A 13968-nucleotide genomic window follows, 5' to 3' on the forward strand; every position below is an offset into this window, starting at 1 on the left:
AGAGTATAAAGACTAGCCTGATTAAAAAAAAGTTTAAGGACCAGACTGATTTTAGTCCTAAAGTTGAGGGGGAGGGGGGGTAAACTAAATTTTTCCTTAAAAAGTACGTCTGCATTAGTGCTCTCTATTTTAAGTAGTTTTGAATTTATGGTATTTTTTAAATGAAGATTAAATAGTTTAATTGTATTTATAAAGGGGGGGGGTAAACTAATTTTTTTCCTTAAAAAGTACGTCTGCATTAGTGCTCTCTATTTTAGGTAGTTTTGAATTTATATTATTTTTTAAATGAAGATTAAATAGTTTAATTGTATTTATAAATTACATAAAATAACTCAAAATAAATATTACAAATGTCCATTTTACCCTCCTATAGGGTTTAGAAAGCTGAAGTGTGGGCCCCAATGTCGGCTCCAACTCAGCAAGTGACGTCATTTTTGGACCGGATTTAAATTTTGGACTCGGGTTATGTTGTTTGAGAGTAAAAGGACCAGCCTAATTAAAAAAAAAGTTTAAGGACCAGACTGATTTTAGCCCTAAAGTTCAAGGAGGTAAACTGATTTTTTTCCTTAAAAAGTATGTCTGCATTAGTGCTCTCTATTGTAGTTAGTTCTAAATTTATATTGTTTTAAAATGAAGACTAAATAGTTTAACTGTATTTATAAATTACATAAGATAACTCAAAATGAATGTTTTAAATTATAGAGAGTCTCATCTCGCTCTCTTTATTTATGAGCGAGATAGCTAAAAGTTTTAATGGAGAACCACTTAGAAGTCTAATGCAGCTGCTAAAATATATAAAAGGCTAAGAGTCTTGCTAAATGTACCCAGCAAATTTCTTAGTATACCCAGCAACCAAAAATTATTTCATATTTTTCCACTTTACCCTTATTCAAAATGTGAAGAAACAGATATCACACCCAGCCACCATGCCATCCCCCATTTCACCATGCGGCTGACAGACCTCAGTCTCAGTCGTTTGGCAGCTTCTTTCCCATCTCTGTGATATTCTTCTTTTGCGCAAGGAGTTGAAATTACACTCTGGGTATTCTATAAACCCCATTGGAGACATTTGCTATAGTTAATTCTTCTTTTTTCCAAAGACATCGCACACGGCTTGTGTGTTCAGTTACCGCTCTCATATTGCAGAATTGATTCTATTCCTTTTATTTTGAATTGTGCAAGAGAAGACCACAATATTAATGGCTATGACCAATCTACTGTAGTTCCCCCTCCATTGTTTAATTCTTCTCCATAAACTTTATTCTACTTTTATATCCCATGCAAGTATGTATAGTATTCCATACTAAGGAAGGACAGCGATAGGTATTGCAAATTTGATTGCTGGTTTGAAACTTAGTATTCTACTGGAGGAATCGAAGAGGAGAGCGCGATGGCTGGTGTATTGCAGATTTTCATTTTGTTTTTTTCAAGGGTAAAGTGGGAAAATATGAAATAATTTTTGGTTGCTGGGTATACTAAGAAATTTGCTGGGTACATTCAGTAAGACCCAAGGCTAAACATGCTCTCCAAAATAGCTAAGGAGCCAAAATAGAGAGTCTGCTAGAGATACTCTTACCATATTTACATGGATGAACAAATTTCATTTATTTTCTAAATGAGGATAAAAAACAAGAAAAACTGCCATTGATAACCACATAAATCAGAAATGAAACTACCTTTTTTTTTTTTTTTTAGAAAATCTGTTTTCTTTTTGTTATAAGTCATTGTTTACAGATGAAGTGTGTGTGAAGAGGCTAGAAATAGATGTTATAAAATTGTTTCCATCTATATAAACCCTAGCTAGTTCCCTGGATCAGGACTTGGATTCAAGCTACGTCTCTATTACAATCAATCAAGAGACTTTAGAAAATGCGTTCTCATTGCTTCCTCATGCTCCTTGTTTTCTTTCTTCCTGTAGTACTCGCCGCCACTGGTCCGCCCTCTTCCTCCGATTGGAAGCCTATCAACCCAAGCAGCGAAGTAGCAAAAAAAATGGCAGAAGCCGCAGTCTCCCAGTATAATGAGAATGCTGCAAATAAATTAACTTTACAAAACGTGGTTTCAGGCAGGAGCAGAGAAACATCTTCAGGTCCCCGAGACATCATATTTGAGCTCACTCTTGCAGCCAAGAATGAGTCGTTCAGCCGTAACCCGCCTTCAAATTATTGGGCTTCTGTAGTGGTGACTTTTGAAACTGTTATTCAACTCGTCGACTTTAGGAAAGCTTGAGATGTGATTTTTTGTAGCTTCTGCGTTGGCATGATATGGTTGTAAATGAACTCAATTTATTTGCTACATATTTCACACTAGTTCGTAAGAATTTATTTTCAGAAAAACTTAATTTTGGGTTGATTTGGAATATTGGTTGCCTTTGCTTTCTTGTCAAACATTTGATTTGTGATGCAAACCTATTATTGAGAACCCGTATGGGCATTTTAGGGTCTCAACTATAGCATACCGCCAACACCCTATTTCCATAATCAAGTTTGGATGTAGGATGAGAATGAGCGTGGTTTAGTCGGAAAACTAGAAAAATAAAGAAGAGTGATTGGAAAATAGGTAATTCACGCATAATGAGGTTACTAGCCACTGCAATATCCAAGAAAATTTGGTTTTTGACTTTTCAGGTTTCTCGTGCCAAAAGTCAGGTTCTGGATTGTGAATCAGATTGAAGTAAATTTTGGCCAGAATGTCCGTTTGAGATGAATGATACCTTTTTGGAATGGGAACAACGAGATCTGAGTGAGCCCTAACGGATTTAAGTCAAAATATATCGTTTTAATTATCCGATTCGGGATTTAATATTTTTAGGCTAGTTTTACATTTATTCTAAGATTCTTTTTATTTAGGTTTTTAGTTTCCTTTTTAATTTGGATTCTTTAGGATTTTTTGTCATTATGATTATGATTTACTTGGATGCCTATGTAAGCACCACATGAAAAACAAATTATAAACAATCTAAAAGTTATGGAGAGAGAGAGAGCAAATCCTCTCGAAATTCTAGCGCTGCTGCCCTCTTTGTGCGGCTATCAAGGAGGCTCTTGTCACCTCCTTGCTTGCCTCAGCCTATCTTCAGGACTGCTCGATTTCGCCCTCGACAGGAGGGATGGCGTGGTTGGCTTTGCAACGGGAGGAGGAGATCCGAAATTTGGATCCGGTCGCACCTTTAGGTTTTTGATGAAGGAGCTGGGTTCTTGGTTTGGGTATTGCAGAGTGGTGGTTGGGGCCGTGTCCGGTGGATGGCCTTGTTGCGGAAGGTAAGGGAGGCTTCTTGGCGAGCGTTGCTGATGGTGGTGGTCGTGGTGTTGATTGCGTTGTTGCTAGTCGGAGGCAGGCTCCTGGGTTGATGGTGTTTCGGCCGTGGGCTTATAGAAGGGTTGTAGGCGACGCCGAAGTTTCCAGAACTGGCTGGTGGTCGCGTGGCACAATGTCCGAGTTGGGTGTCCAGATTAGATCCTGCCAGTGTGAGCTGCCTTTGGGCCTCGTTCAGGGCCCATTTGTTTGGGTTGATTTCTCCAGGGGCCTGGATGGGTCTCTAACCGGGCCTACAGTCATGAATTTTCATAGTTGCCTAGTTGGTTTCTAGAATAAATGTCTATGTTAGTGAGAGGATCTCTATGAGCCCATGTGGAAGTACTTAGTGTCACCGTACCACAATTGCATGCTCGGCGTGTGAGATTAGGTAAAATAGATTGCCTGCAGGGCGATATTCTTTTGCTAACATAAACAACTCTGAGCTACGATTGTTGAAATAGAGTAGTCGATTTTTTACTATGCTGATCTATGAAACAACGACATGCCACTGGTATGTCCTCTTTAATTAAAAAAAAAATGAAACACAAATTGTATCTTGAACTAAAAATTAAATTTGCAAATTAGTTACTATTTTGTACGAAATCCCTGATGTTAGACAAAACATATTATATTTGTATAAATATGGAGAGCTTTATCTGAATGGAACTTGAATCGATCCAAATAAAGGTTTAGAAAGATGAATGTATGCATCTTGTGGGCATACTTGACTTACTTTTTTTTTTTTTTTCTCCTTTTATTAATTGGTATAACATTTTGGGCTCTACTCTCTTAGATTAAGGTTTTGCTAAAATTTGCTCTTCTTAAACAATGTGTTTTCTTTAAGAAAACTTTGATATAAGATCTGGGATACTACATATATTCGGGGGATTGAAATTAGCAGAGACAGTCAGACAGAGCAAGACATCTACTTGGTTTATCTAAGCAGGTCCAAATTTCAACAGTACTTAGACCAAAATGTGTATCTGCTGGAACTGATGAGGCCATATACAACTCTTCTATACTCTCTTTGTTAGCTTGTTTATGAGCAATTTAGATATTTTGCCCCACGAATAGATAGCACATCAACGAGAACTATAGAATACTTGTATTCGCAATGGCCTCATGAGTTCCTGCAAGTACTCATTTTGGTCCAAGTAACTTCATATTTATTTATAAGCCTAGAATTCATAGTAAAACATCCTAATACAATGCCTTCTCATAAAAGGTAATTGTATCCCAATAAATGTCTATAATCACTATGATATATTCCGATATTGTACTGCTTTACTAGATAAGCTAAACCGTTTTTCGCATGAATGGGCAAGCATAGTAAGGCTAATATCATGAATGAGATCTTTCTACTACTGCTCTTAGTGTTATGTTTTCTACGGCAAAAATAAAAAGAAGTCTACTTTCATGTTTAACTAGCCGTAGTTCCATCGGAGATCATTTCCGGTAACGTCATCAATTGCTTCTATCAAAACACAGATTTTTCTTTCCATACTAAGAAATTAATAGCACGTTTACTTACCTGGAATGAAAAAAGTCATGAATAAGAGACAACTGGAATGGAAGATGGAAGGAGTCTCTGTGAGAATCATTCCTAAACCCATATCCCAAATTAAGGGTTATTCAGGAATTGATTTCCAATACTCATACTCTGTAATCATTCCCTTCATTTCCATTATCATCCCAGGTACGTAAACGTACCCTAATTATAAGACACACACACTTGGCACTCTCGAAAAGAATGCACATTAAATTAAGTAAAAGAATGCACGTTAAATTAAGTACACAGGATCAGAAGGCTATCAATTTATAAACAAAGTTCCTCAAGTAATGGAAGTGTTAAATATGAACAATACAACGAAGAATGTAGAATATTAATTTTAGGAAAAAAAATCTTTGAACTTGCAAATAAAGCCAAACGTTGATGCAAGATATGCTTGTTCTTTAGAAGAGCCTCAGAATGTTAGTTACGCATCTTAGACCTCTGTTTTTTTTTTTTTCCTGACAGGTCATCTTAGACCTATTTAGATCCAAGAATAGAAATGTTCAGTCAATACCGGTTTCAAAACTTACAAATAACGAATAAGCTCTATTGCAAACTTCCCCTTCCTTGTCGTGTTAATTTCTCCTACCTGAAATAAAATAAAATAAAAACATCAGAAATGCCAGGCTGAAGACAAATTTAGAGTTAGAAAGCATGAGTGCAGATATTGAATATGTTAGTGTAACTTGAAACCTTATAAGACACACAGTTTGTGACTAATAATGGAAAAAAACATACAAACTGTTAAATTATGCTGTACCTCCAATAAAAAGAATAAAGAACTTTTATTGATATAGAGAATACAATGACAAAAGCATTTCAATCAAACTACAGATTATAATCCAAGTTATATGGAGACAAGCATGTGCATCAAACTATCAAACATAGCTAGGAGTAAGTGTTGAATTTGTCTGTTTTCTATAATTTCTCTATGGATTTAGTACCCATATGATAGGGTTAAGGGAAACCCATAAAAACAGGATTTTCCAATCCAAACTTGTTACAAAATACTCTAGATTTATCAGGAACTAACCAAGAAGTATCCATATCCAATAATAACATTAAGATGGTTGTATGTGAAGTGTATTAGCCGACGAGACCTTTAAGAAACAGTGTATTGCATCTAACAACTCACCTTCAGTCTTCCCTTTCCTCTAACTGATACAATATCACCAGCCTTGAGTGTAGCTCCATTTTTAGTAACAGGGGTCCAGTTGAGGCGCACATCCCCATCACTGTATAGAGTGGAAAGAACTGTAATACCATGTTCTCACTTTCTCAAGATTCTTTAGGCCATGTGTTTGAATCATATAATGAAAATGAGGTATGCAAATGAAATGTGATCACATTTGGAGTAAGGTTCTAGTAAGAAATAACATATATAAAATAAAAAACGCAAGATGTTACTACTGTAAGGAATAAAACACTTGCAAAGCATATTAATCTTGAATGAGGGATTTAATAGTTTTTAATTTTAGTTAACTAAAGTCTTACTATATAAAGTACTGGCACGGACCGGCCTTTTTTCCTGCACTATGCCCCATAACTTCCTCTAAATATTTTCTAGGAGCGCTAGGTGAGAAATAGCTCTGTGTATCAATATGTGCCAAGGATTAGTGAATTCTAATAGAGACCATCACCACACGAATTTCTAGGAGGCTATATTCATGTTATGCAAGATTGTAACCAATACGGTTGAAGTGAAAAATGCTACAACTTGGAAAAGATAAACAAGCCATATGTAATTACAAAAACTTTCTAAGCATGCATGTTTATTGAATTTATAATCTTTATAAAATGAAAGAACACCATCAAACTATGCAGTCACCAACATCAAATGATTAACAAACTGAAACCACCATAATCCAAACAAGGAACAGTTAGTATAAGCATAAAATGCTGTACCGGATCAGGTCAACTAGTTTTGACCGTGAAATCTTAAATCCTGCACTAGCTATAGCATCGATCCTCGCTGATGCTTCTATGGTTTTAAATGACTTAGTACTGCAAAGAGAACCATGTGTAAGTTACTAACTGATGCTAGATCGTCAGTACTACACAGAATGAAGAAAGGATAACAACAAAATAATAATTTGAAACCTTGGTGGTTCGTAATCAATGGAGATCAATGGTATTTTAGTAACAGATACTGGAACATTGCCAACCTGCAAGAGAAAAACTTCTTTACAAACATGAAATGTATGTGTTAAATAACGTCAATGGCATAATGCTCTTGACCTACAAAACAAAAATGCTTTCTTTTAATGCTAGGTGGTGTTGTATCATTCTCTTTTTAAGTTTTCCAATATTTATCGCTGTTTTTATCTCCCAATGAACATTTGCAATGATCACTGAAAATTTAACAAATGCCACAAAAATTCTCTGATTTTGCTGCCAAAACAACCAAGATGTAACTCATTCAACTATACTAGTTTGCACTGGAGATCAGTTTAATATTACCATAGATTATATCTCACGAAAACAGAAGATAAGATAAATAACTCTTTCATTGATGTTGAAAAGGAACATAAAAGTATCCAGAGAAAAATTGACTCAATATACCTTGTCGAGTGATGACATAAGAAAGTCAATGAGTTCTGGAACAATAATGACTTGAGCCCCCTTCTCCCCCTGGTAGCATTACAAAATAATTAAATATTATAAACACTCAGCCAAAGAGGCCATAACCCACTGTATGCACTTCCGCTGAAAATCTATGTCTACACTTGCAATAGGAAATCAAGCCAGTATATCATGGGTAGCAAATAAGTTGGAATCAGAATAGGCTCAATTAGCACAATGGTACTCTAACTACATCTCTAAAAGACTGTTATAACTTAGAGGGATGATACTTCAAATAAACACCTCTCTCTAAACACACTTAACCCTGCTATGGAAGGACTACAGGAGCATCGTACACCAGGTGTTAGCGTTTTCAGACCTGTGTACTGAGAAAATTTTATCATTGCCAATTCTAAAGAAGTATCCATTAGAAAATTAAGGCCAAGTTGACATGTGTTTACTTATTTAAGCTCTGTTTTTCTTGCAATGGCATAAGTTTACCATAGTCTACCTATCATAGTTATATTTGAGATGGCAGTCTTCATGTAGAAACCTTGCCTAAAAGAATTCAATAACATCAGCATAGGACTAGCAGCAACTGGAATAAGAATATGCATGATACCTGTAAGATAACATCTCCGACCTTCTCCCTAGCAATCCCTGTACCAAGAATTGCTCCTAGAAAGTCTCCATGAGAACAAGGTTGGAACCCAAAGTTTCCTGTGATACTGAAAGAATTAACCATCAAAGGAGAAATAAGAAAAAGGTTCCACATTGTTAAACAAACATGGTTGCTTCTACAATATGAACATGGTAGAGATATACCTACCTCAATGCTGCAATTATATCAGGATCGCTTGTCAATACTTCTGGATGTCCAACAGAAATCCGGCACCGCTCAGCCTGGACAATTTGAGAAGCAAAAACTACATCTATTAATAAAAAATGTTCATGATATGGAGCCGCATGAAATACATCCAAAACTATTTATCTCAACCTGCGGGTATCCACCCTGAGAAACTGCTTTCAAATCAGCTAGCTTTGTCAATGCTAGCATTGACTCCTTCATCACCGGAGGGGTGAGAAAATTCGTATGGAGAATTTCTCTTCTTGATGATGCACGTCTAGCCTACAGTAAACCCAAAAAAAAAAAAAAACATGGAGATATTAGAAACAACTCGCATACTTCCATCTTCAAAGAACAAACACAGCAAAACTACATTGCGCAATCACCCATCTGTCAATTTTAAAGTAACCAACATGCTATACTCTTTTATTTGGAAAGGTCTGAAAATCTAAACTTCATTGTTCTCCACTAAATGAGGGAAAGATTAAGAAACAAAATATGGTCTTGATAAGAAACTATAGCTAGCAGCTAGATTTCAGAAAAGGTAATGCAAGTACCATCTCAAGAATACGCTTTACTTCTTCAATAACAGTTTTGTCTCCCACACCTTTAAGTAACTCAGCAACATCCCCCTTTACAGCTTGAGCTAAGTGGCATAATCCTGAAGCTGTATTATTAAGAAACGTAATAACAGATTACATAACCAATCCCCATAATCAAAATCTTTGAAAGCATCAAACTTGTTCATATTAACAAACACATATCCACCATTTCATGATTGAAGCAACATGGGTATTCAAAATTACAAGAGATTAGCGAGAATGCAATGAGTGGAAGGTTCATTGTTGAAGCTTAAGAATCAAGTATCAAAAGGCAAATTCGCACCTGAAGAAGTCAAACGAGGAGTGAGAGGAAAAGTGAGCAGGGTGGTCTGGTGAGAAAGCTTGTTGTTTTTGAGAGGAAGGGAGACCGCAAAACCTAGAGGCAGAGCTGCCCTTCTGAGAAGTGACGCTGCTACGAAACTGGTGGCAGCCATGGCCCCAATGCACGCCTTCCACTGACTGCCTGGGTTAATAGAAGGAAACAACTACATGCGGCTGGGAGTTGGGACCACCAACCCAAAAGGTCTGTTCATAAACTTCGGCCCAGACATTTCACTACACTTTTGAAACAGCCGAATTCAGAAACTTCAGCCCAGACATTTTGGATTGGTGGGCTTGTTGTTCATAAACCGTGGAAATCCAATAGCTTTCCTAAAACAACTTATGGACATAACATCTCGCCCACATGAAAGTATACAACTTTTCATACGACTCCAGAAATGCGTGTTCTATGTTATTTTGGCCATTTTCTCGTCAAGTATATATGAAGGCGTACCTAATAGAGTAATAGGAACTTGTATAATGTCTAATTGCTGAGTAATGATATCTTTAATTTCTTCTAGCTCCTTCAACCATTCAGTGGAGACCTTCATTTTTTAGTTAGTAATTCTTCCATTAGCAAAGGTCTCCCACGAACATTTGGGGAATTAGGGTTCACCTACTACTTGTCGACGTGCAAATTTGATATACAGAGTTGATTTGAGAACGTACCAACACTATAATAGTTTTTAAGGGCCGTCAACGGGCCGAGCCGGCCCATCCGTAGCAAGCTTGGGCTAGGTGTTACAATATTTTTACATAATGAATATACTTCAAAGCTAGGGCAGACTAGACCTTACCCTGCAAAGGACAAAAAGAAAATAAAAAAGAACCTACACAGCGAAACCTACATTCAGGCAGTCGAGTCATCTTTCTTTCATAGGCCATAATAGCAAATTGAGGGCAATGGTGGCTTGCTCCTAGAAGCTAGTAGAGTTTGCGGCAATTAGCAGTATGGTGCTCTTGCATCCGTCATTTCTGTTGAATCAAATCTCCGACTTGCTTCAAGAGGGGGTGGATAGGAGGTTGGCCCTCGGTTTTGGATGTGAGGAGGCCTCGTTTTGCCTTAGTTGAACTCTGGGATCTAAGGAAAATGATGAGGTTAGTGGTTCATCATCGAAGCAAGCTTGTAGGGGAAGATGAGTCTGATGACGTTGGTCGGACTAGACCGCGTCGGGGGCATCTCAAGGTGGACAAAACTCTTGTTGATTCTTGGCGTTGGATTCGAGTTTTGAGGGACCTGAATTCAATCAAGGATCCGGGTCAGAGACGGAATGGTCTGCATCTCGTATGTGCGGCGGCAGTGGAGGCAGTGAAAGTGATCAGGGCAGGAGAGGGTGTGCCTAATCTAGGTTGGGTGTCAAGATCAATTTTGAGGCCCAACTCGACTGGGTGGCCCAAATTTGTTATATGGCCCAAGTCAAGTATACAGCCCAAATTAGGGGAGCTTTGGGTGTCCAAATCATTTTGGGTGCCTAGAACAGAATGGGTGTCTAAATTGTGGATTTGGGCCAAAGTTTGGACCAAACAAACGGGCTCCGACTTACTAGGGTTTTAGTTATGGGATCCAGGTGGAGGTTATGGGGTCACGGCTTTTTTTTAGCCTTCCATTTAAGTCTTTTATGTACTGTGCCTATTTACTATGCAATTGTTTCAGTCATAATAAGATAGGCATGCTTAGAATAAGTGAGCATAGAATGTTAAATGAGTGGACCTACTTCTATGTATCACGTGGTACCACCACAAATTCTTGTTTGTCTATACTAATGGCAGCGGAAGGGTATCTAATGATCATTCATGCTTGAGTCTAGGACTAGTTCCTTTTTTTTTTTTTGAGAATGAAATAAACATTTTATTTCATAAAAAACAATTACAAATGGGAACAACCGGTGGTAGACATAAATTCCCCACTCTCCTTCCTAAGAACAACCTCAGTTACGGGTCCGTCATCCACGATAACATTCATGAGCCAAACGGGCCCAACCCCTAACCAACCTAATCGCCCCTCAACTCGGGCTACAACATAAGACCACTTCCGAGAGTCACGATTAATCCCTGCAACCAACATTACAAACAACCACTTCCCCTTCATCAACACCGTGTCCCAAACTAACCAGACCACCGAGTCTAGGACTAGTTCCTTTAGTTTGGATAACACTCCAGAATGTTTTTCTGGATGTGTTATGATTTGATTGTAATCAACCCTATTGAGTTATTATAAAAAGTTATTTGTTTAATTAAAAAAAATAAAACTTAGAAACAAACCCAATAAAAGATGTCATTATTACATGTTTTGTTTTTCTAATAATTTCTTCAAATAGTGTAACCTTACGACTTTCAAAAAGATTTTCTCACAAGTGTCCCCCTTCACTAATCACAACGGGACGGCGGGACCAAATAATTTGTGATTATAATCAGAAGTGATCACATAAGACGACTGCTAAGAAGTCAAGATTGTTGATTTCTTTTTATCTAAATGCCTTTTTTTTTTTTTTTTTGGATATATAGTTCAATTTTATGACTTGCTTTGGTCGGTTGGTGCAGACCTTTTTATTTTTTTATTTTTTGGGGTGTGTAGGTGTGTGTGTGTGTTTTCAGCTGTGTAATGCTTATATTGCTTATGATGTATGTTCTCACAGATAAAACAGAGCATCATACTATCAGTAAAGATCCATTCATATGATTCTAACTAATATGTTGTGTGTATTGCCATATTTATCTCTTTTTTTTTTTTTTTGAGAATGCATATTCATCTCATTTTGTTATGACTATAACATGAAATATAGTCTTCCTGATAATCACATCTATTCTACAACTTTGGAAATGAGTATTGTATGTTATTGTAACCTCTTATATCATGTCTAATTAATGATTTTCATATATTTTACTTGTCGTTCAACCATTCAAAGACCCAGAAATAAAAAATAGAAAAAATCTTTATTCCTCAGATTCTTCACCATAAACAAGTCTCCCAAGATCATTTGTGGTTCAACCACTAGATGACCTGCTTTGATAATTAGCGGCACTAAGTTGATCTCAAGTTGTTGCCAATAAAAAGTTGATTTCAAGCAACAGTAGTATTGAGTTTTCTAGCAATAACACCATGTAACTAGTTAGAGATGAGATCATTCGTTCACTGCAACAAGTTTTCAATACTACCAGAAATGGAGGACACAAGTTAAATATTGGAGGAAATTAACTAAAACAACTTAGAAAAGACGGTTTACAAAAACTTTACCACAAAAGCGATCAAGAAAAACAAAACCATAATGATATCATAGATATCGATCGCAGTGAGGTGACTGCCAATTACTTCTTATATATAAAGTAGGATGCATATCAACACTAGTGGGCTTTACAGAATATTCAATCCCCAGGGAATGAGCTAACAAAAAATGGACCCTTGAATAACTTAGGGAGTCATTGGCCTTTTATACAAACAAGAGACCTACAAAATTCCAAAAAATCCCATATTTTCACAATCATATATAAATATCTGATTTTAAAGTGACAGACTAGTGTATTAGGGGTTTTGATGGTGGTTATTCTAAACCATTAATTTCAAGCTCACGAACTCAATCTGGAAGACCTTGATGTGCATAACTTGTATGTTAATTTGAGTTTGTTCATGTATATGCTTTCAATGTAATTGCTAGCTTTATATTTAGTTGCGTATATAAAGTTTTTCAATACTATTTACGTTTTCTGCTAAAAGATTATGAGGATAAGTTTAATATATGGTGGTTGATATAGCCTCCCTATTGGCAGGTTGGGGAAGATGGTCTTATTTATGACCTTTTTGGGTTTAGACCTAGATTTGGGCGGTGGAGGTGGGTCTCCCTATGTGGGAGACTAGTTGGTGAGGCAGTTTGTGGTGTTGTGGTGCTCATGCATGGTGTTGGTGCGTGGGCTATAATTGCGTTTGGAGTTCGGAGTGGATGGCCTTGGTGATGTTTGAGCGGTGGCTGAGTGTTTGAGTTCACCTTTAAGTTTCAGCTCATACCTGAACGTTATGCACTATGGCTCCGTTGGTGACGATGTTTCCTTTTGTGGCTATGATCGTTGAATGATGGCTGTGCTATGTGCTTATCACTCCTTTTTTTTTTGAATAAATGTGCTCATCACTCTAATGCAAAACGGTTTGGTGCCGTCGAGGGCATCTGAGGATATGGATTTGGACTTTTGGGCCTAAAACCATAAAGGTTATTTTTTGAAGTAAAATGTCACGGTTTGAAAAGGGCCTAAATTCACTTTCCCATTTCCTCCAATTCTAGGGTTTTGAATGTTCTGGTTTTTATAAGTTAGTTAGAGAATATGTGAAATCATTTAGGTGATGACTTTATTTATCACTGCTAAAGAGTGATTTATTATATTTAATCTTTACCCCTTTTATAAAAAAATAAAATAAATAAAATAAATCATGCTTTTCAAAATAATAATAAGCTCAGAAAACATGTAGAGAAATAATAAAACTAAATTTTGGACCCACATTATAACTCATTGTTATATATCACTCTACAGTTGTTCTATTCATATGATCTTAGCAGTGTATAAAGCATGGGAATCCCTTTGTTATGGCTTACTAGAACATAAAAATCAGTTTACTGATAATCATATCTATTCTATGACTTTCGAGAATGTGTATGAAGTGCCAATGCAATAGAAACTTCTATCATGTATATAATACTGGATCTTTTCATTCCTTCGATGTTTTCCACCAGCAGTGGTCTCCTAATAATGATTTGAGGTCATTCCTTCACGTAATAATACTATAATAGTTTCTACGAGTACAA

General features: G+C 36.7%; 1 protein-coding gene across 3 annotated transcripts; it reads right to left on the bottom strand.

Moving 5' to 3' along the window:
* Positions 1-5254: 5254 nt before the first annotated feature.
* LOC112202155 (putative RNA-binding protein YlmH) lies at positions 5255-9333 on the bottom strand. Of its 3 annotated transcripts, XM_024343080.2 has the most exons (10): positions 9141-9330; positions 8813-8922; positions 8406-8537; positions 8238-8311; positions 8031-8136; positions 7409-7477; positions 6947-7011; positions 6752-6850; positions 5982-6081; positions 5255-5435 (listed from the first exon to the last, which is right to left on the bottom strand). In XM_024343080.2, the coding sequence occupies exons 1-10, from the start codon at positions 9289-9291 to the stop codon at positions 5373-5375; spliced, it is 969 nt and encodes a 322-aa protein (XP_024198848.1). In that variant the 5' UTR covers positions 9292-9330; the 3' UTR covers positions 5255-5372. The 3 variants fall into 3 exon arrangements, with proteins under 3 accessions (XP_024198848.1, XP_024198850.1, XP_024198849.1); XM_024343082.2 differs by lacking the exon at positions 5255-5435 and having other exon boundaries at positions 5982-6100; positions 9141-9332; XM_024343081.2 differs by lacking the exons at positions 5255-5435; positions 5982-6081 and adding an exon at positions 6112-6435 and having other exon boundaries at positions 9141-9333.
* Positions 9334-13968: the final 4635 nt, after the last annotated feature.

Source organism: Rosa chinensis, chromosome 5, assembly GCF_002994745.2.
Source record: "Rosa chinensis cultivar Old Blush chromosome 5, RchiOBHm-V2, whole genome shotgun sequence".
Lineage (NCBI taxonomy): Eukaryota > Viridiplantae > Streptophyta > Magnoliopsida > Rosales > Rosaceae > Rosa > Rosa chinensis.